The sequence below is a fragment of the Chiloscyllium punctatum genome, chromosome 8 (assembly GCF_047496795.1).
Source record: "Chiloscyllium punctatum isolate Juve2018m chromosome 8, sChiPun1.3, whole genome shotgun sequence".
Lineage (NCBI taxonomy): Eukaryota > Metazoa > Chordata > Chondrichthyes > Orectolobiformes > Hemiscylliidae > Chiloscyllium > Chiloscyllium punctatum.
The window spans coordinates 14,536,366-14,563,645 of NC_092746.1; the positions used below are offsets into that span (position 1 = coordinate 14,536,366).

The 27,280-nt window shown below is 41.7% G+C and overlaps 1 protein-coding gene across 2 annotated transcripts in view; it reads left to right on the plus strand.

Annotated features, from left to right (window-relative positions):
- The window catches only part of LOC140480383 (lysophosphatidylcholine acyltransferase 1-like), a 169,773-nt gene that overhangs the window by 10,835 nt on the left and 131,658 nt on the right, over positions 1–27,280 (plus strand). For both annotated transcript variants that reach the window (XM_072575169.1, XM_072575170.1), the window contains exon 2: positions 26,054–26,196. In XM_072575169.1, coding sequence (XP_072431270.1) covers positions 26,054–26,196 — 143 coding nt within the window. The remainder of the gene's footprint in view (positions 1–26,053; positions 26,197–27,280) is intronic.

Sequence of the window (27,280 nt, forward strand, 5' to 3'; positions counted from 1 at the left end):
TGCATGAGTTAGCTATGGGAAATGCAGGCTTACAGGGATAGGGTCAGGAGAGAGTCTGGGTAAGATGATCTTCAGAGAGTTGGAGTGGACTCGATGGGCCAAATGGCCTGCTTCCAAACTGTAGCAATTCTGGAATACTATCATCTCTAGATGCATGTTTTTAAAATTCTGGTTCGAAGTTCATCCAAATCAGGAGATATATTGGTTTTCAAACCAGTTAATTTTTCAAGTATTACCGTTTTTACTTGGTTTCCTCAATTCCACATGCCCCTTGGTCATGTGGAGATTTTCTGCATCTTCATGAAAATGCACAAAGTAACTCTTTAGTTTCTCGACCCTGTGATTCCTGATGAAAGGATTATGCTTGAAATGTCAATTCTCCTCCTCAGATGCTGCCTGACTGGCTGTGCTTTTCCAGCACCATACTCTTCAACTGAGAGAGTGTTAGTGTATGTTTCATGAATAAATTTTTCCTCATTTGCTTAAGCTGTGGGCGGCATGGTGGCACAGTGGTTGGCACTGCTGCCTCACAGCGCCAGATACCCGGGTTCAATTCCCACATCAGGCGACTAACTGTGTGGAGTTTGCACATTCTCCCCGTGTCTGCGTGGGTTTCCTCCGGGAGCTCCGGTTTCCTCCCACAGTCCAAAGATGTGCAGGTCAGGTGAATTGACTATGTTAAATTGCCAGTAGTATTAGGTGAAGGGGTAAATGTATGGGTGGGTTGCGGGTCGGTGTGGACTTGTTGGGCCAAAGGGTCTGTTTCCACACTAAGTAATCTAATAAAACTACTGAATCCATTTTCTTGATCCTCCCACCAATGGGAACAGTTTCTCCCTATTTATTCTGTCATTACTTTGAACACCTCTGTCAAACCTGAACAAACATTTTTCTCCATGGAGTACAGCCATAGCTTTTCTTGTCTCCATAAAACTAGTATTGTTGTCCTGCTCTCCACTCCAGTTGAAGGAAAACACTCAATGTAGTTTTATCTCCTTCATTTTTGTTTGGGCCCTGGAGGGGGAGAGAGCAATTGCCCATGTGCATTGAGACGTGAGTTCTCAGTTGTTCTTTTTTAGTGAACAGAACTCCTGTTTTCTTTTTACTTTCACTTTTTTCATTGTTTTCTCCTCCACACTACCACATAACAGCAGAAGTGCTTTTTAAATTTTTTTTCCCAGCACCCATATCATGTTTGGAGTTCACGGTCTTCTCGGGAATAGCAGTTTCTTAATGAGTTATATAGTCATTTTACTGGGAGGAGCATCTAACTAAAGCAACATATGGGTAAAAACAATGACTGCAGATGCTGGAAACCAGAGTCTAGATTAGAGTGGTGCTGGAAAAGCACAGCAGTTCAGGCAGCATCCAAGGAGCGGTAAAATCGACATTTCGGGCAAAAGCCCTTCAGGAACACAGGCAGAGAGCTTGAAGGGTGGAGAGATAAGTGAGAGGAGGATGGGGGTGGGGAGAAAGTAGCATAGAGTACAATAGGTGAGTGTGGGAGGGGATGAAGGTGATCGGTTGGGGGGAGGGTGGAGTGGATAGGTGGAAAAGATAGGCAGGTAGGACAAGTCATGGGGACAGTGCTGAGCTGGAAATTTTGGAACTGGGGTGGGGTGGGGGAAGGGGCAGTTAGGAAACTGTTGAAGTCCACATTGATGCCCTGGGGCTGAAGTGTTCCGAGGCGGAAGATGAGGCATTCTTCCTCCAGGCATCTGGTGGTGAGGGCAACATACATATTGATTTGCTGATGTTACAATCAGTGAGCATCAACAGTAAAGATTAAGCTATCAGTTACACAATGAATGTCATTAACCTTAATTGGCTTCACTATGAATACTTTTCACCTTGTTAACTGACCTTACATATCGAATGCTTCCAATATTGTTAAATGGTTCTGCAGAATGAAAGCTTTTCTACCTTTGTCTCCAGCTCCTCATTGTTAACCACAAGTTCTTATCTGATCTGAGTCATGCTCAGCTGAACCTCTTGTTTCACAAAAATCAAAACTTTTTCCTTACCTATTTGTACCTAATACACGTTCTCACTAGTTTCTCATCCTTAGAACCATTTTCATGAATCATGTTCTTCCTAGAACATGGTTTCCAAAACTGGACATGATATTCCAGTTACTCCCAAAATTTATCATCATTTCCTTGCTTTTGTACTCTGTATATCTCAACTTTATAACACCCAAGATATGACCCCCTCTCCCTAGTATCCTCACATACAGATGAGGAAGGACAATACATCCATCCTAGGACAAGCCAAACAGAGACATGCACGAGAATTCCTAGAAGCATGGCATTCCAACAAACCCCATCTACCACCCCCTGAGAAAAGGAACAGGAAGTGACTTCAGAAGAAATAACATCAGCAATCCAAAGAAACCCAAACATATAAGTAGAAAGCAGGAAATTTCAGCATTGCTTTGCATAAAGTCCACTGAAGATGTTACCTAGTAAGGTAATGAAATGTCTGGAAATGAACCTTACAGCTCAGTGAGCAAACCTACATCCAACACCCAAGATGCTGTATACTTTAACTACTTTTTAATTACTTTCTTCACCTGTTCTGCCATGTTCTGATTGAGCAAATGCCCTGCATCCATTTGCTCCTTCACCCACTTTAGACAATCACCAAAAGGCAGGCAAGATATTGTTTCACAATAAATCATGGACAGCAGGTGAATATTCTCAAAGGTGCTGAGTAAGGGAAAAATTAAACTCTGCATGGAATATTCCATGGGTGTGACCATAGTTGTGGTGAAGATATTGAGGAAAGCTAAGGGTTAATTAGAGGGATTTTTGAAAGTACTGGTGGCAGGGAGTTTGTGTTGAATAGAATCATGGTGACATAAGAGGAGGTTGAAGTGTGTGTGACTGAAGTGAGACAGGTAAATGGAGTCTTGACTAAAGAAGGTGGAGCACAGCTCAATTGATTAAAGCTACAATCTCTAGTTAATTCTCAGATAATCTGACAATTGTATGGATCAGTACAATTATCTGCATTTATATTTGCATAGAGATGAGCTTGGCCTCATCTTGCTGTTGATGTTTCACTTTCAATGCTCCGATAATACTTAATATTTTTGATTTTTAAAATGTCCTTCAAAATTGTTTTGCCTGCTATGCCACACAGTGTTTCCATTTTGTTTATGTACTAATCTGAGGTATCTTGTTTTGCACTGAGGATCGTAACTGGTATCATTTGAGTTGATGATTTGCATTGAAGGCTTTGATCCATAGAACTATCAGATGAAAACCAAATATTCTAAGTGTTTCAGAGCTTGTGGAACCTTCACAAAGGTGAATTAATTTAATTAGTTATCAATACATCGTCAGAATGTATATGCCCTTTGATTACTTCTGAATCAGTTTGAGATTGGGTTCAATTAGATGGCTGCTTTGCCTTTGTCAAGACTACTGCTGTAATTCTTTGGTACATGATATTCTCGTGATGTAGCAGAACACCTTGGTCCAAATGGCTGCCTCCTGTTCTGTAATTATTTCATATGCCTGATCATTTTTTTAATTAAAACTCCAAACACAAATTTCAGTATTGTTTTATACAGATATATCAGTACTTTATTCCCTCTAAATTTGTCTGAATAGTTTACAATACCTACCTGTTCAATACCTGGTTTGCTGATCATCGTATATGACATAATGCAATTTCTAGCACTTATTCATATTGCACAATGCTTGTTGACTTTTCGTCCCCTAGTTTCGGCTGTTTATCATACTAGTGCACTGACCTATTTAGATCTTTAGTTTTATTTCTGGTTGCTGGGCATGATTTGCTTACAGAATAAATCTCGTAATATAGTGATGATTCTTAGATTTTAAACTTTTTTTTTGCAGAAGTAGATTCATTGACAACCAGAGGCTTGAAATTCTTTTTTTTTTGACTGAGTTCCTTTTGTAATGACAACCAGGTGTGTGTCTACAGTGAACTAAGAATTTGTATTTCCCTGCATATAGCCCTCTTTCAGTTGGTGTTTCAACCGAAAGTAGCAGCAAAGTTTCCATCTTAAGTAACTTAAACTTTTTTTTGTGCAATTATTACAGTAGTTATTCAAGTACAAGTGATAACGGTATCAGCTAAAATTATATGTGCACCTTTTAAAAAAAAATTAAAGCAGTAAACATAAATTCAGTCTTTAAAATTGTTGCAGGCATATTTTGGAAATTTCTCTTTAAAGTGAAGGGGTTGAAATTTGCAGTGATATCTGTAGTGAACTAGTTGGTTCTGATGTGATAGTTCTGTTCTCATGCGATGTCATGTTATAAGAAAATCTTGCGATAGTTGTGCCATTTAAACTAATGGGGGTGGATTTGAGTTATAGCCAATACAAGTAAGGAAAGTTTGTGTCCTGCAACTAACTGTCTAAAGTAGGTTGTAAGTTTGATTGTTGAGCTGGTAGATTTGTGCTCAGATGTTTTGTCACCATGCTAGGTAACATCAGTGAGCCTCCGGTGGAGTATTAGTGTTCTGTCCCACTTTCTATTTATCTCTCGGTTTGTTGTGGTGAGTGATATCATTTCCAGTTCTGTTTTGAGGGGTTGATAAATGGTGTCCAAATCCAATGTTTGTTAGTGGAGTTTCAGTTTGAATGCTAAGCCTCTAGGAATTCCCTTGCGTGTCTTTGTTTAGCCTGTCCCAGGTATTTTGTACATGCTGTTTGTTCTGTTGGTTATTGGTATGGGGTATTTTTAAATTTATCAGGATCTGTTTTATTGTGGTGGTAGTGGGCGACCATAGGGGCCGCAGTAGTCTGGTTGTCATCTGAGATGTCTTTGTATGGTAGGGTGGCTCGAGTCTGTGGGTGTGTTGTGCCTTCCTTATAGGTTGTTTTGCAGGAATCAGCAGACTGTTCTTATCAGGTACTTGTCCCTTTATTAAGTTGTATAGGTGTTTTTCCTCAGTGTCTTGTAGTTCCTGGGTGCTGCAGTGTGTTGCAGCTCATTTAAATGTCCTGATGCAGCTCAGTTGGAGAGTGTTGGGATGGTTTCTCCTGTAGCTGAGTATCTGGTCAGTATGTGCAGCTCTCCATTGGCATTTCGTTCTGTTGTGACATCTGGGAAGGGAATTCAGTTATTATTCTCTGAATTTTGTAATGGTAAGGATGTTTGTGTTTGTGCGTTTCTTCTAATTTGTTGCATTTAATGATGACGACAAAGGTGTCATCCCCATAGCGGACCCAAATCTCTAACCTCTGCATAACTGCTTTTGCTATAAGTCCTGATGTTCGTGATCCCATCGGTGTACTATTGATTTGTTTGCAGATGTTGTCGTTGAAGATGAAGTGGGTTGTGAGGCACAGGACTGAGTTTGAGGGTGCTGTCCTTGCTGATGGTGCTATGAGGTGTTTGTGTCCTTGATTCATCTAGCAGTGAGGCAGTGTTTCTTTGGCAAGCTTAATGTTTATTGATGTGAATAGGGCCATCACATTGAAGGAACCCATGACCTTGTTTGTCCTCTAACTTGGTGTCTTTAAGGAATTCCTGAGTCAAGTGAGTGGAGTGGATTGTGTCTTCTACTAGGTGTTTCAGTTTGCATTGCAGTTTCTTTTGTTAGCATGTATGTTGGTGTACTGGGAAGTGAGACTAAGTCTGGGGTGGGGAGGGGCCTTGTTTATGTACCTTCGCTAATCCATAGAAATGTAATCTGTACAGGAAAGCCCCACACATTGACCAGATACTCCCCTACAGGAGCAACCATCCCGACACCCACAAACAGAGCTGCATCAGGGCATTATTTAAATGAGCCAGAACACTCCACAGCACCCAGGAACTGAGAAGCCAAGGAAAAACACTCTTACAACTTATTCAGAAACAGGTACCCTATAAGTGAAGTCCACCAATTCCTGCGCAACAGACCTCAACAGGAAGGCACAACACATCCCCGATACTCTCGCCACCCTACCATATCTCAAAGACATCTCAGTCGAAGACCAGACTACTCTGGCCCAGAGGCATCAGGGTAGCCCACAAACCTACCACCACACTAAAACAGCTCCTAATGAATTTAAAGGATCCCATGCCAGCAACCAGCAGAACAAATGTCATCTACAAAATACCTTACAAGGACTGCAACAAACATTATATTTAACAAAGGGCAGGATGCTAGCTACCAGGATATATGAGCACCAACTAGCCACCAAAAAACATGACCAATTATCACTGGTATCCTTACACAGATGAAGCAGGACACATGTTGGACTGAGACAATACATCCATCCTGGGACAGGCTAAACAAAGACCTAAACAAAGATGTGAAGTCCTAGAGGCCTGTTATTCAAACTTGAACTCCATTAACAAACACAGATTTGGACCCCAACTACCAACCCCTCAATCAGAACTGGAAATATCACTTACCACAAGATAGATAAATGGCAAGTGGGGCAGAACACCAAAGCTTCACTGGATGCTCAGAGATGTCACCTAGGATGGTGACAAAACAACTGAACAAATCCACCAGCTCAGTGAGTCAACTTAATCTTGATCACGACCTGAGCTACAGATCTTCTTAAATCTGTTTAAATTCTTTGATAGTGTTAAAACCAATTCAAGTTGAAGAAATGTGTCTTATAGCAGAACCAACTGTAATTGGTATTTGCCTATGCAAGTGGACTCTTATCATTAGGGTATGAGGGAGAGAAAAAAATTACTTGTTCCTCAGTCCTTTGGTTTGCAGATTGCCTGGATTCTTGATCAAGCAGCAGTTGATTTCAGAAGGCCTTACTCCTTGTCCACCCTTTGGTCAAAAACCCTCCTGGGTAATACCTTTGTTCTGTCCAGTGCCTTGGGGACAAAAGACAAAGTGTCTTCATTATAGTCAAACCAAAATTGTTGAAATGGTAATTTCAAATGAATTGTTATCTTGGTAGACAAAGTTAATTACTTTGTCTTTTTCTCCCAGCAGGTTTAAATGTGCACACCTTCACAGGGTCTCAGTATGTTGTCCAAGAATTAATCAAATTCTAAATCTCGTCCTTTTATGATTGCTGCAATGTAACAGCTGTCTGCTGTGACTTCCCTCTTGATAGGATGTTTGAAACTTGGGCGCATGCGAATATGTTCAGTGATCACTTTTTGTTAAAGAGTTAAAATTTAAAGCTGATGATCTATCAAGCCAGTTCTCACTCTGGAGTCTGCCAGTGTTGCCATCAGCATAAATCATAGCATTTCAGTAACAAAAACAGACATCATGGAAATTCCAGCTGGTCTGGCAACATCTGTGGAGAGAAAGCAGTCAATGTTTCAGCTCCAATCACCATTCTCTGAGAAAGGATCAATGGACCTGAAATGTTGACACTATTCTCTGCACTGCTACTAAATGTGCTGCGTTTCTTCAGCAATTCTTGCTTTTGTTTCAAATTTCCAGTATTTGCAGTTCTTCTTTTTCGTAGTACTTCAACATTTGCTTATCAGCAGTTTGCAGGAAAGAATCATGCACGTGACATTTGTGTAGTCTCACATTTGTGCACGAGTGGTGAGTGATTTTTGTCATTCGCAGAAGTTGCTGACTGTGATTATTGTCTGGGAATGCGTCCATCAGAAGCAGTTGAACCTTGCTGAGTGATCTGTTAAGTCCTGATCCATAAATCCATAAAAGATTGATGTTTGTGTCCATTCCTATGTACTCTCTCTCATTGCTTTGCTTTGCTTTGCTTTGCTTTGCTTTGCTTTGCTTTGCTTTGCTTTTCTCTGGGTCAGAAACCAGTCTTTCAATTTCTCTCTCCTATTTGCAGCATCTGTTAGCTTTTGTTCTGTCCTCCCCTTCCACCCCATCGCGCCCCCCTCTCTTTCTCCCCCCCCCCCCCCATCCCGCCCCCTTCCACCCCATCCCCACCCCTGTCTCCCCCTTAAAATGTTAAATATTTTTAAATATTTAAAATCAAATAATGCACTTGTTTGTTTAGATTTTAGCATGTGATATTTGCTCTGTGGAAGACCTTTCAGTTTTTCCTAACTAGCAATAAGAGGATGTTGTGCTGCAGCCTACGAACCTTTTTTTTCTGCAGCCGTACTTTAGTGACTACAAAATCCAGTCTGTTGTTCTTTAAGTACAAAACAGTATTTTTTCATGTAAATATCCATTTTGCTTATCCATTGATTTTAAAGTAGGTTGCAACAAAAGCAAATTTCTAAATGCTTCAGCAGCATCTTGATAGCTCCTTGCCAGGAGTTAGTGTGCCAGCATTTATTCATCACTGCTTGTAAATAACAACACTTTTCATATTTTACTCACTAATTCCTTTTTAATTAGTGGAGATTGTAGCTCTCATTACTTGTCTAATGTTTACATATTGCATCTGTGTAATTAAATGACACTTAGCCTCTTAAAGCTTGGATAGTTTCAGGAGGATTATCACACAACTTAGTTTATGCAAAATAAGTCAAATAAAATGTAAAATACTTAAACTAGTTGAGACCTCTAATGAATTAATAATGTGAATGTGGCAGACTGTGCCAGCATTTATTTCCTATGTCTGTTTGCCTTTGAAAGGATGGTATGCTGTCTTTTTGAGCTTCTGGGTTTTGATGCAGTGACATTGAAGGAGCATTGATCTATTTCCAGTCAGATTGGCGAGTGACTTGGAGGGCGAGTGACTTGGAGCGCAACTTGCAGGTGATGGTTTTCTTTAAATCTGGTGCACTTGTTCTGCAAGTGGCTTCACAGGGTAGTGCCCAAGGGGTCTTAATGAATTTCTGCATTGTCTTTTGGATCATGCCCACTGCTGTTACTGTATTTTGGTGGTGGAAGGAGTAAATGAGGATGTGGTACCAATAAAAGGACTGATTTGACTGGGTGACGTCAAGCTGTTTGTCTCTTTTTGGAGCTGCATTGATTCATTAGGAATAATCAATTACACTACTGACTTGCAGCTTATGACTGTTCTTATCACTACAGTATTTATATAGCTAGTCCAGTTCAGTATCTGGACAATGGTAAACCGCCGCCCCCAAACAACACCATGAAATGTTAATCGTACAGTATTCTTGATGGTAATACCATTCAGTGTCAAATGTGGCATCAGGAATCAATGGGAATTGGTAAGGAAAGCTCAAATTGTGCCTGGCACATAAGAAAATGGTTGTGGTTGTTGGAGGTCAGTCATCTTGCTCCAGCATATTCCGATAGGGGTTCCTCAAGGTACTGCGCTAGGCTCAACAGTCTTCAGTTTCTTCAATAGTCTTCCCTCCATCATAATGTCAGAAATAGCTTGCTGATTGCACAATATTCAGCACCATTCATAGTTCCTCGGATATTGGAGCAGTCCATATCCAAATGTAATAAGGGCTAGACAATATCCAGGCTTGGCTGGATTCAAGCCACAGAAATGTTACCCCTCCAATAAGAGACAAACTATTCACCACCCTGAGATTTTATGGGGTTAATTTGCTCTGCTGACCTGTAAGAAATTGGATGCCCTGGGGGGTATGGTGGTATGTTTCTGTCTTGCAGATATTATCATCTCCTATTCGTCAGAAAATTTACATTATCATCCCCTATTCAGAGTCAATAAGAATGTTGCAGTTAAAAAGCCATCATACCAGATCTTGCCATTTAAGGAATGATTTACATTGTTTCTGGAAATGGTCAAGTCGCTGCATTGTGTCTTGAGTGGCTGGGGGTTGTCTTGTGGGCATTGCTGACTCTGTATGATGTAATGATTTTGTATAAAGGAAGGGCTGTTCCTTTTAGGGTGCTTCTCTTGGCACTTCAAGCATTGTGGAGTGTTACATGATCCTCCACAGCTATACTTAATTTTTGGCTTTTCACAGAAATTATTTGGATGTGAACATAGATATGGTTAGTAAGTTCACAGATGATAAAAATTATCAACAGTACAATGGGACCTTGGTCAGGTGGGCCAGTGGGACAAGGAGTGATAGATGGAGTTTAATCTAGATAAATGTGAGGTGCTGCATTTTGGAGAGGCAAATTAGGGCAGGACTTGTACACTTAATTGTATGGTTCTGGGGGGGGTGTTGCTGTACAAAGAAACCTTGGAGTGTAGTCTCATAGTTTCTTGAAAGTAGAGTTACACGTAGGCAGGATGGTGAAGAAAGCATTTAGTGTACTTAACCTTATTGGTCAGTACATTGAGTATAGCACTTGGGAGGTCATTGTGGCTGTTCAGGAAATTGGTTATGGAATACCACTTCTGGAGTACTGTGTTCAATTCTGGTCTCACTGGTGTAGGAAGGATGTTGTGAAACTTAAAGGTTCAGAAAAAATTTACAATGATGTTGCTGGGGTTGGAGGGTTTGAGCTACATGGCGAGGCTGAATAGGCTGGGGCTCTTTCTCCTGGAGTATTGGAGACTGAGGGGTGACCTTAGAAGTCCATAAAATCATGAGGGGTGCAGATAGGCTGAATAGCCAAGGTCTTTTCCCCAGGATGGGCAAGCCCAAAACTAGAGGGCATAGGTTTGGGGTGCAAGGGGAAAGATTTAAAAAGGACCTAAGAGGCAACCTTTTACACGGAGGCTGGTGTATGTATGTATGGAAAGAACTGCCAGAGGAAGTGGTAGAAGCTGGTATAATTACAACATTTAAAAGGCATCTGAATGGGTATATGAATAGGAAGTGTTTAAGAGCGATGTGGGCTGAATGCTGGCTAGATTAGTTTACAATGTCTGGTTGGCCTGGACAAATTAGACCAAGAGTCTATTTGTGCTGTGCATTTAACTCTAAGTTGATAGCTAAATTCCAACTTGTTGAAGATGGTTATTGCCTGACGCTTGTGTGACTACTTGCCACATGATCAAATGTGGCTTTAAAGTCAAGTGCAGTCACTCTTCACTCCATTTGGAGATCAACTCATTTTACTCAAATTTGAATCAAGGCTTTAATGAAGTCAGAAGCTTAATGGCCACAGCAGAACACAAGCTAAGCATCATGTGCAAGTTGCTGCTGCTATATAGCACTGATCACCTCTTCTATCACTGAACTGATGTTTGAAAGCAAATAGAGTGTAATTGACCAGGTTGGATTTGTTCTGTTTTTTTTAGTGGAATGAATATACCTAGACAAATTGCTTCATTTTCAGGCAGATGACAATGGTTGGAATTGTACTAAAGCATCTTGGCTAGGACTGTGACAAGTTCTGGAGCACAAGTCTTCAATATTATTGCTGGAATACTGTCAAGGCCTATAGTATAGCAGTATTCTTTAGCCATTCATTAGCCATTCTTTAATATTATTTAAAGTAAATTAATTTAGTTGAAGACTGGTATCTATAATGCTGGGAAATGTCTGGAGAAGGCTGAAGGTGATCATCCACTCAGAATTTCTGGTTGAAGAATGTTGCCAATACTTCAGTTTTGTCTTTTACAGTGAAGTTTTGGGCTTCCCTACCATTTGAGAATAAGAATATTTATATGGCCACTGCCTCCATTGATCATTGGATGTGGCAGGACAGAATTGTGTAGATTGATTCTGTTGTTTCTTGAATTGCATAGATCTGTTTATTGCACACTGTTCATGATATTTGGCATGGAAACAGTCCTGTATTGTAACTTCACCAGGTTCTCTCTGAAGATTCTTGCAAATGCTTCAACTTTTGCAATGATTTGCTAGGCTCCAAAATTAAGGGTATTTGTAGAGCCCCTTCCTTTGATAAGTTAATTAGTTATCCACCTGATTCACAGCCAGCAGGGCTGCCAAGGTTATGTAATGATTTGTTGGTTTTGGAACCACTTAGTCCTGTCTATCGGTCTGCTTGTGCTGTTTGGCACACAAGTAGTCTGTGCTGTAACTTCATTAGGTTAATGTCTCAGTTTTAGGTAAGCCTGGTGCTGCTTCTGTTATGGACCAGGCCAGACTCCCTCAAACATTAAGAAAGTAGACTAGACCCTAACTTTACTAGTTTTATGCAGGTATAACACACATTCTAGGTGAGATGCAGTTGGTCAAAACATGTAGTTTTAAAGCAGAATTTATTTACAAGTTTACCAAATGACATGCAAGTAAAAGAGAACAGAATAACTTCATGCTATCAGAAAGCCCATAAAACTATCCCAACTTCAAATTTGGGATGTTCCAAATTCTTGCAACAATCCCATGAGCACCCCTTGACACGTAAAATCAAACCGGGTCTTACAGGAGAGAAGTCAGTACTAGTGTGGCCCTGCTTCTTTGGGTCCAGCAGCTTCTGACCACTGCACTCAAACCAAACCAGAGAAAAATAACTGACCCGGAGAACTGGCCGCTCCCCTTTCATTGTACGTGTTTTTTAAAATTAAAAACTTGAAAGCCTTTTGTCTGAGGCAGTATCTGTTAGTTATAATTAAACTGGCCTGAAAACCCATCCAAACCCAGACTTTACAATCTCTCTGGAAAAAGAAGAACAGCATAACCTTGTTAAAGGAGCAGCATTGTCACACTCCCCGCTCCCTTGAATGAAATATCACTATCTAGAGATGTCTTTTTAAAACGTTAAATCTTAAACGTTAATACACTCAACACACATAGATTACATTGACTATAAAGATGCAAACATGCACAACTACATTCTGTTTGTTTTCCTCCAGCCACTGAATGTCTCCGTTTCTCTTTCAAGTCTCAATGATGCTTCGACAGTCACATTTTGTTGTGCTGCCACATGCACAATTTTCAAATTTGAATGGCTGTAACAGCAAGCTCCATCTAAACAGTCTGGCATTTTTGTCCTTAAATTTCTTCACAAACTTTAATGGGTCATGGTCAGTATATATGATTTGACTCCGATACGTTCCCAGTAACACAAACTTTGAAATGTTGTAATGCCAGAACCAAGCTCCAAGTCTCCTCCTCAACAGTCTCTCACATTTCTTGCTGATGAATGTTTAGTTTCCTGGAGAAGTACCCGATCGGTCTTTCTGTCTTCACATCATTGTCTTGTAAGAGCGCAGCACTGACACCCACATCGTTTGCATCGATAGCCGCCTTGAATGACTTTGCACAATTAGGTGTGGCTAGTACTGGGACTGTGGTTAACACAGCTTTTAAGGCTGTCAAATGCCTTCTGATAGTCCACTGTCCACTGAAACGTATTGCCTTGAGCAATTCAGTGAGTGGAGCAACCATACTGCGAAAATTTGGTGTGAATTTTCAATAAAATCCAATCAATCCCAGGAACCATAATACTGTTCATTTTGTCGATGGTATGGGAAACTCGCCAAGGCCTCTTTTTGTTTTTGCATCCCATGGGGCCATTTATCTATGTCCAAAAACATGGTCCAGGAAAGTGTCTCTAGCTTTGCCAAATTCACTTTTTAGCCAGGTTTATCATCATGCCTGCCTTCCGAAGTCTATCAAACAAGTCTGATAAATGTTGCAAATGTTCCTTCCATGTGTGACTAAACATCACCATCAGGTCAAACATGCATATGATATGGAGGAGAAAGGGAGGGGTGCAGATGCTAGAGATCAGAGTCGAGAATATGGTGCTGGAAAAGCACAGCAAGTTAGGCAGCATCCAAGGAACAGGAGAATCGATGTTTCGGGCATAAGCCTTTCATCAGGGCTAAGTCTTGCTTTTAAAGTGATACTCTTAAATGGTGTCTAGTCAACTGTCCTGCTCTATTTAATCGTTCCTTAAAATCTGACATAGTCTAAATATGTGGTCTCTGAATTTAACTTATCAATTTCTGCTTAATCAATTTTAGCAATCCTTTCACTTCATGCCCAAACACTAATTCAATTGGACTGAATTTGGTCTAATTATTTGGTGCACCTCTGATTGCAGAAAGTACAAATGGAATTCCCTTATCCCAATCATCTCGATAGTCTTGACTAGAAGACCTCAACATGGTCTTTAATGTCTGATACCACCTTTCTAATGCTCCCTGCGACTCTGGATGAATAAAACATCTGAATTGTTTTATTCCTAAACTGTCCATAACTAATTTGAATAATTTGTGAAGTTTGACTCTTGATCTGACTATCTCTGTGGATAGGCCTTACCTGGTGAAAAATTTGAGTAACTCCTCGACAACCCTTTTAGCTGTGCTATTGCATAATGGGATGGCCTCTGGAAATGTAGTGGTCATGTCCAGTATTGTTAACAAATACTGATGCCCACTTTTTGTTTGAGGTAGGGGTCCTACGCAATCTGTTGACTCCTGTAAAAAGTTCCTCAAATACAGGAATAGTTATCAAAGGTGCAGGTTTTATTATGTCTGTGTGGTTTTCCAATTACCTGACATGTCTGGCAAAATTCAACTATAGACTTGTGCAGTCCAGGCAAGTAAAAATGTTTTTGCATTTTAGCTTGGGTTTCTCTTACCCCTAAATGACCCCCTACTGGTAGCTTGTGCACCAATTGCAACACCTTTCTATAACCCACTGGCAATGCAACTTGAACCTGAATCTGCCTGATTGTGATGGTCTTCATTTCCTTATTAAGACATTTTTAAGATGATGGTCAGGTATACATTTGGATTCTTCTGTGTATGCCTTTCAATACAATTGCTTTAAATTTTCATCTTTCTGCTGTGACTTAGTTTTTTCTGAGCTAAAGATGTCTGCTTTGTCATCTATCTGCTCATGGTTTATGTCAACCATCTAATCAAACAGGTCTCTGCTAATTCCACTTCATTTTCTTATCTGTACTCTTTGATCTATTCTGTTTCAACTGGTGACTTTGTAACCTAATTATCTGTCAGGGAAAGTGCCAGGATGTGTCCTGCAATAGTTCAGTTGCCTGAATTTCCACCACCGTAGGCAGCACTTCAACCTGTGAACTAGTTATATCATTAGCAAAGACAAATTGTAATCCTGGAGCTGGGAGTTTGTCCAGTACTCCTCCTATGACTTCTCCACTCTTCACTGGATACCCTAACCTCACGTTTTGCATAATTGAGTGCTTCTTGTCGTACCATGAAATCCTGTTACCAATACTTTTTTGTTTCTGGCAATAGTCCTTCAGAGGTACATATTTTCTCATCTTTCAACATCACAGATTGAGGGGATCCTGTATCCCTTAATAGTGTAACCTGTTTAACTGCTACTCCTGGCCTATGCAAGTAAAGTTTTCCTTTGCTGGTAAAGGGTTTAAGAAGACCTGGCATTTCCTCCTTAACCAATGTCCAACCAGCTTGTACATTGGGTGCAGCTTTCTAGCCTCCACTGTGCTTTCTGTTACCACTCCAACAAAATCTACTGGCTTAACCTGTATGCCTACATCTGGCTTCCCACTGCTTTTCCTAACCCCAATGCTGATTTCATGTGGTCTACTTTATTGCAGTGAAAACAAAAGCTGGAGCTTTTTAGCTTCCCTTTCCTCTTCGGGAATTTCCTTTTTACTCTTTGGTGAGTTATCCTTATGATCTTCACCAAGATCTGCCTTTTCCTTTTCCAAGCGAGGATTTTTCTCTTCCCCAATTTCTATCCCTCACTGATTTGAAATGGACTTTGGAAGCTCCCACTACACCAGAAAGTGAATTTCTGAACTCTTCTCTAAGTGCCAATTTCTGAAGTTCAAACTCACTTCCTTTCTTCTCTCCCTTTCTGTCTTTTTTTTTCTGTTCTGCTAAAGCAATTCTTTTTCTCTTGCCTCTGCTTTTAGTCGCAATTCACACTGCTTCATTTGTTACCTTTTCCCTTGTCCTTTTGCCACTATTCAAGCTGCTTCATTTTCAAGTGAATTGTAGCCACCTTTTTAAAGATTCTGATGGCATTTTCAGCAAATTTAAATGCTTACCAACACATGTAATTATCTCCTTTCTTCATGGAAGGATTTGGTTGTGGGTAACGAACCAGGCCAGGTGTTAGAATTGGAGGTAGGTGAGCACTTTGGGGACAGCGTGAGGGAGCTGTGGTTTAATAAGGAATTGGAATCCCTTGTTAAAGGGCAGAGGGCGGCCTATGTAAAGATGAGGCGTGAAGGTTCAGTTGGGGCGATTGGGAGTTATAAGGTAGCCAGGAAGGATCTAAAGAGAGCTAAGAGCAGCAAGGAGGGGACATGAAAAGTCCTTGGTAGGATTAGTGAAAACCCAAAGGCTTTCTATAGGTATGTCAGGAATAAAAGAATGACTAGGGTAGGAATAGGTCCAGTTAAGGATAGTAGTGGGAAGTTGCATGTGGAGGCTGAAGAGATTGGGGAGACACCGAATGAATACTTTTCGTCAGTATTCACTCAGGAACAGTACATTGTTGCCAATGTGAATATTGAGTTACCATTAATTAGAATGGATGGCTTTGAGGTATGTAGGGAAGAGGTGTTGGAAATTCTGGAAAGGGTGAAAATAGATAAGTCCCCTGGGCCTGATGGCATTTATCCTAGGATTCTCTGGGAAGCAAGGGAGGAGATTGCAGAGCCATTGGCCTTGATTTTTATGTCCTCATTGTCTACAAGAATAGTGCCAGAAGACTGGAGGATAGCAAATGTGGTTCCCTTCTTCAAGAAGGGGAGTAGGGATAACCCTAGTAACGATAGGCCGGTGAGTCTCACTTCTGTTGTGGGCAAAGTCTTAGAGAGAATTGTAAGGGATAGGATTTATGAACATCTGGATAGGAATAATGTGATCAAGGATAGTCAGCATGGTTTTGTGAAGGGCAGGTTGTGCCTCACAAACCTTATTGAATTCTTTTGAGAAGGTGACTAAGGAGGTGGGTAAGGGCAAAGCAGTAGATGTGGTGTATATGGTTTTTAGTAAGGAGTTTGATAAGGTTCCCCATGGTAGGCTCCTGCAAAAAGTACGCAGGTATGACATTGAGGGTGAGTTGGAGGTTTGGATTAGGAATTGGCTGGCTGGAAGAAGACAGGGTAGTAGTTGATGGTAAAGGTTCATCTTGGAGTGCAGTTACGAGCGGTGTTCCGCAAAGATCTGTTTTGGGACCATTGCTGTTTGCCGTTTTTATAAATGACCTGAGGGAGGGGCTAGAAGGTTGGGTGAGCAAGTTTGTGGATGATACGAAAGTCGGTGGAGTTGTTGACAGTGAGGAAGGATGTGGCAGGTTTCAGTGGGATATAGATAAACTGCAGAGCTGGGCAGAAAGGTGGCAAATGGAGTTCAATGTAGGTAAGTGTGAAGTGATTCACTTTGGTAAGAGTAACAAGATGATGGGGTACTGGGCTAATGATCGGATACTTAGTAGTGTGGATGAGCAGAGGGAGCTTGGTGTCCATGTACACAGATCTCTGAAAGTTGCCACCCAGGTAAATAGTGCAGTGAAGAAGGCATATGGCGTACTGGCTTTTATTGGTAGAGGAATTGAGTTCCAGAGTTCTGAGGTCATGTTGCAGTTGTATAAGACTCTGGTGCGGCCGCATCTGGAGTATTGTGTTACAGTCTTGGTCGCCATACTATAGGAAGGATGTGGAGGCACTGGAACGGGTGCAGAGGAAGTTTACCAGGATGTTGCCTGGTATGGTAGGAAGATCGTATGAGGAAAGGCTGAGGCACTTGGGGCTGTTTTCATTGGAGAAAAGAAGGTTTAGGGGTGACTTGATAGAGGTGTACAAGATGATTAGGGGGTTAGATAGGGTTGACCATGAGAACCCTTTTCCACATATAGAGTCAGCTATTATGAGGGGGCATAGCTTTAATTTAAGGGGTGGTAGGTATAGGACAGATGTTAGGAGTAGATTCTTTACTCAGCGAGTCGTGAGTTCATGGAATGCCCTGCCAATAGTAGTGTGGACTCCCCCTCTTTTTATGGCCATTTAAACGGGCATTGAATAGACATATGGAGGATAGTGGGCTAGTGTAGGTTAAGTGGGCTTGAATCGACGCAACATTGAGGGCCAAAGGGCCTGTACTGCGCTGTGTTTTTCTATGTTCTATGAGGCAGCTCCAGCTTTTCTGTTAATTCCAGCAGCTTGGTCTTAATCTCCTTTTGCAAAACCCCCAATGTCACTTCTTCACCCCCAGAGAACCTTTCGTGACTGAAAGAGCCATTGCTATCCTAAGCACTGTTTGAGCTACCGAACTCAACACCCAGAACAAAATATACCACCTCTACCACACTCTGCTATTGAGTCCAACAACCCTAATTCCAAATCAGAACTATAGGACAAATCCAGCAAACAGCCCCCAATCTGTTATGGACCAGGCCAAACCCCCTCAAAACATTTCAAGAAAATAGCCCAGATGCTAACTTGTTTTAAGCAGGTGTAACATGGATATTCCAGGAGGAATACAGTTGATCAAAACAGAATTCATCTACCGGATTACTGAATGAAAAACAAAAGAATGGAACACAAAATAACTTGGCTTATTCAAAAACCCAACAGATTATCCCCTCTCCCTAATGCTATTCCAAATACTCGCAACAATCTCTATAAACACCCCTTGGCACAAAAGGTAAAATCAACAGTCTTACAAGAAGTCAGAGATACCAGCATGGACCTGCTTTTGAGTCCAGCAACTTTAGAACACTATTGTGCTAAAACCAAACCAAAGCAGAGAAAAACTGAGCTTGGAGAACTGGCCACTCCCCTTTCTAGGACAGTCACCAAACAGCTCCACCTCCCTGTGGTCGACCACTTCAACTACCCCTCCCACTCTGCCAAGGACATGCAAGTCCTGGGCTGTCTCCACTGCCAAATCCTAGCCATCCATCACCTGGAGGAAGAATGCCTTATCTTCTGCCTTGGGACCCTCCACACTTACACAGCATCAATGTCATTTTCACTGGTTTTCTCATCTCCTCACCTCATCCCAGTTCCAACCCTCCAACTTTACACCACCTACTGAATTATCTCACCTGGGTCCACCTTTCTTCCCACCTATCTGCTCTGACCTATCACCATCACACCCCTGCATCTACCTGTCACCTTCCAATCTCCCTTCCCCCACCCCACATTCCTGCAGAAGGGGTTGTGCCCGAAATGTCAACTCTTCTGCTCCTCGATGCTGCCTGACCTGCTGTGGTTTTCCAGTGCCACACACTTTGACTCTGATCTGCAGCATCTGCACTCCTCACTTTCTCCCACTCCCCTTTCATTGTACGTGTTCGTTTTAAACTTAAAGCCTTTTGCCTGAGATAGTACCTGTTGGCTATAATCAAACTGACCGTAAAACCCATCCAAACCTAGACTTTTCAGTTTCTTTTACGACTTCTCTGAAAACAAAACCAAGGACAACATTACTTTGTTACAGGAGCAATATCATCATCACACTCCCATCATGCTGTCCTTTGAACCAGGGTTGATCCCTTGGCTTGATGATAATGATGTGCTTGGCTATAAGGTTTCACCTTCTGTTTGAGTACAATTCTGCTGCCACTAGTAGATCACAGTGCCTCCTGGATACACTTTCTTGACTTCCTGACTTGTACTGTGCTGTATCTCCTGTGTCACTGACAGGGGAGCATCGGTACTTTTTAAGGTTTTGTTTCATGAGGATTACTGACAGGTTGTTTCTCTTTCAGTTTTGGCTCTAGGCTGCCAATAAGAATTCTGCAAGAGCTGAGTTTGCTTTTGCCATTTCAAAGCCAGCTGGTTTGTTAGGGTTAATTTACTATTTCAAGACTTTTAGCAATTGAGTACAATGAGTGGCTTGATAGAGGGCTGTTAAGAATCAGTTGCATTGCTGTGGATCTGAAATTACATAGTCCAAACCAGGGGAGGGTGGCAGATTTATTTTGCTAAAAGGATATTAATGAATCATTTGGGTTTTTGCATCACTCAGCAATTTACTGTTATCATTATTAGATTTTTACTAAATTCCAGATTTCATTTATTGTAGTCACATGTACCTAAAGCTTTGTTTTACAAATAGTGCTAATGATCACAGTAAACAAGGACATAAGGTGCTTACAGCAAGACATGGAGGTTACAACTGTGGGAGTTGTGCTTAGCAAGATGAACATTATGTGAAGTTAGTGTCCCTTCAGTCTAATAGCAGCGAAGCAGCTGTTTTTGAGCCTGTTGGTGCGTGTTCAAGCTTGTTTCCTCTCTCTAATGGAAGAGGTTTAGGAAAACTTTACTGGGATGGGAGGGCTCTTTGTTTGCAGCCTTTTCACGGCAATGAAAAATATTAGTGGAGTCTATAGATGGGCGCAAAAATAAAATGAAATGGAGATCACAGTGGATCAGGGAGCATCCATGGAGAGTAACCAAGCTAACAGTTTGAATCTAGATGACTCCAGCAGAGCTAGTGAAGTGTGGAGGGGACAGCATTTATGGAATAGTTGGGCTTGGAGTGCTGGGGGAGAAGGGACGTTGACAGTTCAGATTAAGTGATCAGAATGTGCAAATGGCAGAACAATGGTATGTCAGATTGGAAAGAGCAGAGTCCCACTGGGTTGTGGGTAGGGAAGAGAAAGGGTGACAATGTATCAAAGCTAAAAGAAAGGGAAGAAGTGGGTTCATAATTTGAAGTCATTGAATTCCTAATTTAGCAGAAGGTTGTAAAGTGCCTAGTTTGAAGATGCTGTTCCAGTTTTCACTGATGCACTGCAGTGTTGCAGCATGCCAAGGACCAAGAAGTGGAATGTGAGCAGGATGCTGTGTTAAAATGACTGGCTGTGGGCAGGTCAGGGTCATGCTTGCGCATGGACTGGAGGTGTTGTGCAAAGTGATCACCCAGTCTGCATTTGGTTTCTCCAGTGTAGAGTGGGCTGCATTGGGTGCATCGAATACAATACACAAGATTTGCTAGTGCAGCAAAGGGAGGGTTTAAATGTGATTGGCAGAGGGGTAGAATCCTCAAGCAGGAGACAATTGAAGAGACAGGTCAGGCTGGAACATGGCGGAGTGAGGAATGCCTGTTGGAATAAATTGCATTTATTTCAGTACAAGAGGACTGATGGGTAAGGCCAATGAACTGAGGGTGTGGATAGCTATGTGGCACTGGGATATTATAGCCATTACAGAAAAACTGTTAAGGGGGAACAGAACTGGCAGCTTAATGGACTAGAGTACAGGTGCTTTATGTAGTGGAAGGAGGGGAGGGGGGAGTTGAATTTTTGATTAAGGCAAGTATCTCCACAATAGTTGGAGATGAAATAACTGAAGGATCATCCAGTGAGGCCTTGTTGATTAGATTAGATTACTTAGTGTGGAAACAGGCCCTTCGGCCCAACAAGTCCACACCGCCCCGCCGAAGCGCAACCCACCCATACCCCTACATTTACCCCTTACTTAACACTATGGGCAATTTAGCATGGCCAATTCACCTGACCTGCACATCTTTGGACTGTGGGAGGAAACCCACGCAGACATGGGGAGAACGTGCAAACTCCACACAGTTAGTCGCCTGAGGCGGGAATTGAACCCGGATCTCTGGCGCTGTGAGGCAACAGTGCTAACCACTGTGCCACCGTGCTGCCCACCGTGTGTGTGATGTTATTGAGGTTGTACTATAGTCTCCCATATAGTCAATGGGAATTAGACGAACAAATATGCAGGGAGATTGGAGAGATTTGCAGGAGCAATCGGGGGTTTTAATTTTCCTAATATATAAACTGGGGACTGCCATAGCATTAAGAGCTTAAATGGGATAGAATTTGTGCATTCAGGAAAGATTCCTGAAGTAGTACTTGGGAAGGGACAAAACATGACCTATTGTTGGTAAATAGAGCAGGACCTCCAGCAGGTGATGGAGGTGACAGTGGGGAGCACTTTGGGACCAGTGACCGTAGTTCTACTCCTTTTAATGGTTATGTAGAGGGACAAAACCAGTTCACAGGTTCCAGTTCTGAATTGGGGCTGGCCAAATTTGATGGAATTAGGAGCTTGCAGGGGTTGATCAGAGTAGTTTCATTATTGACAAATGAACCTCTGGCAAGTGGGAGGCCTTAAAAAGTGAGATAGCTAGAGTTCAAGATCTATATGTTCCTGTGAGGGTGAAGCGCAAGGTTGGGATAGTGAAGCCTTGATGATATATTGAGTCTTTGATCAGGAAAAGAGGTGCTGGTGGTGTGGCTCAGATACAGGTGGCAGGCATCAAGGGAATCCCTGGAGGTATACAGAGAGCGCAGTTTACTGAAGGAGGAACTTGAGGTTAAAAGGGGTCATGAGAGAGCCTTGGCTGAGAAAATTGTGGTGAATCCAAAGAGGCACTTCAAGTATATTAAAGAAAAAACTAGAACTCTCAATTAAACTTAAAAATATAAGCTCCTAAGTTAGCCTGCAGCAATGTTTTGTCGAGGAATAAGACAGTGCTATTTTCTGGGTCTCTAGATTTGAAGGAGCAAAAATTGCCCTTCAAGTGATGTGCCCTTGTCGGATGTGGGAGTTTAGGGAGAGTTTACGTGTTACTGAAAATTATACCTGCAATAAATGCCGTTGGTTGCGAACTCTATCAGATCGAATGGATCAGTTGGAGCGACTGGCAATGAGGAATTTACAAGTGCAAGGGGGTGTAATGGAAGGCAGTTATAGGAAGAGAAAGGTTGCAGATACAGTCACATAGCTTTCCTGGAGTTAATCCATCTAAGTGTAGGTAGTGTAGGAGTCTTCTGTGGCTATCCCCATTTCAAATAAGTATGCTGTTTTGGAAAATTTAGGGGGTGATGGATTCTCTGGCATTTAGCACAAACAGCCAAGTTTCTGGAATCAAGACTGGCTCTAGTGCAATGAGGGATACGTTGGGCTCTAAAAGATCATGATATGGGACTCAAGTGAAGCATAGACAGACATTTCTGTGGCCAGCTGTGAAAAATCAGAATGGTGTGTTGCATCTCTATAAGATCATGAGGGGCATAGATAGGGTGAATGTACTCAGTCTTTTTCCCAGGGTTGGGAAATCGAGGGCTAGAGGCCATCAGTTAAATCTGAAAAGCAATGTTTATAGACATTTGGAATGAACTGCCAGTGGAAGTCGTTGAGATGGGTACATTTAACATTTTTAAAAGGCATTTTGACAAGTACATATACATAGATAGGAAAGGATTAGAAGGATATTGGCTAAATACAGAGAAATGGGTTTAATGTGGATAGACATTTTGGTTGGCATGGGCCAGTTTGAGCCAAAGGGCCTGTCTCTGTGCTATAGGACTCTAGCAGTGTTATGATTGGAGGAGTTACAACGGGAAGTGTTGCTTCACCTGAAAAGACTATTCTGGACTTTAGATGGTGAGCAGGGAAGAGATAAAGGGGCATCTTCTGTGGTTACTTGGAAACATGTGGTGGGACCGGGGTAGGGCCATGGGGTTGGTAGTTGTGGACTAATCTAGGGTGTCCTGGAGGGAAGGATCCCTGTGGAATGCAAGTAGAAAATTAGAAGATGTTTGGTGGCATTCTGCTAGAATTGTCTGAAATGGCAGGGAATGATCCTTTTGAATGTGGAGGTGGGATGAAAAGTGAGAACAAGGGGGACCCAAACGCTCTGTTGAGTGATGGGAAGGGACAAGGGTGGAAGCATGAGTGAAGGTCAGATGCATCTGACCTGTCAGCTACATTGGTTGAGAAACCATGATTATAGAAGAAGGAAGCCATGACAGCAGCGTTGTTTTGGAAGGTGGCATCATCTGAAGAGATATGACAAAGGAACTGGGAGATTGGGATGGAATCCTTGCAGAATGTGGGGTAGGAAGAGCTGCATTAACGTAGCTATGGGAGTCGGTTGTTTTTGTAGTGGATGGCAGTGAACAGGAGAGAATGGGAATGGGGCGATTGGCTTCTTGATGGTCTGGGCTGTGTGTACAACCTTCTGTAGTTTCTTACGGTCCTGGGCATAACAGTTGTCATACCAGACCATTATGCACTGGAATAGTATAGTTTCTTTGGTGTATCTTGCAAAAGTTGGTGAGGGTCCTTAGGAAATTTTGCATGTTCATAAGTTCCCTGAGTGATGTTATGTCTTCTGGACTGTTGCATCTATGTCGGAAGTTCAGGACAGTTTCTGTTCTTATCACTCCTCAGAACTTGATGCTGTCAACCCTGTCCACCTCAGCTTTTGATGTAGATGGGGGGAATGTTCTCCAATCTTTCTGAAGTCAGCAATCAGTTTTTTTTTATGCCGTCTTTGAGAGGTTGTTATCGTTGCATCACGACAGAAAGCCCTCTGTTTCCTTTCCATATTCTGACGCATTGTTATTTGATCTCTGTCCTACCGTGGTGGTGATAGTAAACTTGTTGGCATTCATTTGGAATTTGGCTATAGTTGTGGGTGATCAGGGAGTACAGTACGGGGCTGAGAACTCATCCTTGGGAGGCTCCAGTGTTGAACATTGAGATGCAGTTGTCTCTCTTCACTGATTGCAGTCTGTGGGTCAAGAAGCTGAACATCCAACTACAGAAGGCAGAGCCAAAGCCAACTCTTAGTTTTGAAATTAGGGCATTCTGGTGTTGACTACAGCTCCACCTTCATTGAGTAAGAGTAAGAGTCTGATGTAGGTGTCCTTGTTGTCCAGATATTCCGGAGATGAGTGTAGACCTAGGGAAGTGGCTTCTGTGTGGACAAGTTTAGTTAGTCAGCACATTGCAGGGGTCAAGGTAGACTGGAAGGCTAGAATTGGTGGGCTGAGGCCAACCTCTCTACGCATTTCATGTTTATGGAGGTCCGAGCCACTGAGCAGTAGAGATAAAGGCATGTTGCAAGTGCTTTCTTTCCGATTGGGATCATGGTGGTCTTAAAGCAGGTGGGGACTTTGGCTTGTAGGAGTGATAGATTGAAGATGTCAGAGGATGTCCACTCAGGATCTAAGTGCGTGGCTTGACATTCCGTCTGGGCCTGTCACTTTTCTTGGGTTGACTGTCAGGAAGACTGATCTCACGTCTGCAAGGATGATGGAGGGAATAGGTGTATCCGGAGCTGTCAGGGCAGGTGAGGCCACACTACTGGTACTCTGCTCAAGCTGAGTGTGTGAGAGAGGGGTGCATTTTTATTTGCTATCTTACTCTGCTTTGTTTTGTATCCCATGATGTATAGATCTTGCCACAAGCAGCAGGTGTTCATATGGTGGTTTGGGCCTCTAACTTCATCTTGTACTGCCTCTTGGCATCTCTGATGCTTTGCAGATGCTAGATCTGGATTTTCTGTATAGGTCTGGGTTATCTGGCTTGAATGCTGCATGCCTGGTCTTCAGTAGGCATTGGATTTCCCAGTTTATTCACCTTGTCTGGTTGGGGATTGACTACACTGGCACACAGTACTCTTCACAGCTACTAATGAAGTCCATAACTCTGTTCGTTTTAGGTTGCTTGCTGAGTTGTTGAATATGGTCTGGTCCAGTCCACTGATTCTGAGCAGTCCAGAGAAACTCCTCCACTGCCTCAGACCAGCATTATGCTACCTTCTGTGAAGGATCATCCTGTTTCAGCTTTTGCTTCTAAACTGGGAGGAGGAACACTGCATTGTGACCTATTTTCCGAAGTGATAAGGTGTTTTTGCTTGTGTAGCAGTGGTCCAGAATGTTCAATCCTTTAGTGGGGCAGGAAAAATATTGGTGATATTTTGGCAGCACCATCTTGAGGTTCGCCTGGTTGAAGTCACTGTAGACTGTTGTCAGGATGATGGAGGTGAACTCACATAGCAGATAGCTGGGAGCGCATTTCGCTGTAAGATATTCTAGGTCCTGATGAATGCAGTATGAAAAGCTTTCACTATATTCCAGTTCTGTACTACCAAGTGACTAATTTTTGTTAAATGAATACTTATAAACAAAGCTTGATGCTTTCAAATCTTTGTATTCAACTCCCAGATAAACTACTTCTGTACTTTTTTATTTGTACATTATAACAGGTTTTCTTTTCTGTTCCTCTGGGTGCTCTGAGAAAAAAATGAGCTTCCATTGTACTAGAATGTCATTGCAAATGCTAGTTCATGATCTTTCTCCTTCACGTGACTACTGTGATATCGGATAAGCTAGTAGTCTTTGCAAAATGGTGCACGAAATGTGCAAATTCGAACTTGTATACAATTAGTGTTTACATTAATGTAATACCAGCTGAGTGCCTTTAAAATTAAGGTACCCCCATTTAAAGTGTGCTTTTTAGATTAACATCTGATTCTTGCATTGAGTTAACAAAATCTCTTACAACCTTTCAATTAATGTGATAATTAAATGTTTAAAGTGTAGTGAAATACACCCGCGTATTGTCTTGGATTAAAACTTGTTCTTTTTTGCATTCCAACGTTTTGTATTTTTAAATTTTTCAGTTAGCAATTATGACCGTCACTCTGTTCCCAATTCGTCTGCTCTTGGCTGCTTTCATGATGTTGCTGGCTTGGCCATTTGCCTTCCTCGCTGCATGGGGCCGTATTGAAAAAGAATCTGAAAGATCTATGAACATGTGGAGAAAGTAAGTGTTTTCTTCCTATGTCACTGTCGAGACATTAATCATTCCTGTGTTTAAAATCTTTTTCTTAAGAAATAAATGACAACATTTCAAACATATAGAATGTCACATGATGGAAACCAGTCCTTAAACCCACAGTCTGTGCTGACCATGATGTAATTCTAAACTAATCCCATTGTCCTGCATGTGGTCTATAGCCCTCTATTCCCTACATGTTCACATGTTTGGCATTGTTTCCCCACTCTGGATGTATAACACTCATGATTCCCTACCATTTACAAGACATGAATTCCTTTTTAAAATTATCCAGCTATGGCATTCAATAATTGAAGTTTTGCGGTGTGATTTTTATGAAAGGTACATCTTTCCTTTCTCGCACTTTGGCTAATGATGGATATGCGAGGATAATGTAGAGGAGTGTAATGTACTTGGGAGACACAGGGCTAGTTTGCTTGGGGGCCATGTTTTGCAATTTTCACATTACTCAGCGCAACTGAAATCAAGAAAAAACGAATGATCATACTTTATTCAATATAACATCAGTTTAAAGATTTGATCTCTTCCAGTATCTTCAAACCTTAATCCATTCAACCTGACTGTTCCATTGAATTACAGACTGAGAAAGTCCTCAAACAGCTTGATAATTTGGTTAGTCTTTTGGGTGATTTGTATTTTGAATTTCTTTTCAATGGAGGGTATTCTTTGTGTGTAGTATATTTTCTGTTGGCATTTACTTTCGTCCCTGTTCCAGTAAGATTCATACCTACAAACAAATAAAATTGATATGCTGGATCAAATATGAGCTAGTTGATCAAGCTTGTCTCCATCGCAATTGCTTGGAGTGACATGGTTGAAGTCTTGTCACTGCCCTCCTCTCCAATGAAAGTTCCATTTAAAAAAAGAATGAGTTTTTAAATTAAGTTTTTGGGGCAATTTATGGAGATGCGATAGAGAATTTTAGTTGCATGCAAGTGAAATCCTCCTTTTAAAGTTCAATCAGCATTTATTGCTTTGCAATTGTAAGCTGTTCTGAAGTACGCAACCAAGTACTCCTATATGCATATATCAGTTTTCAGATGTTTGGCAA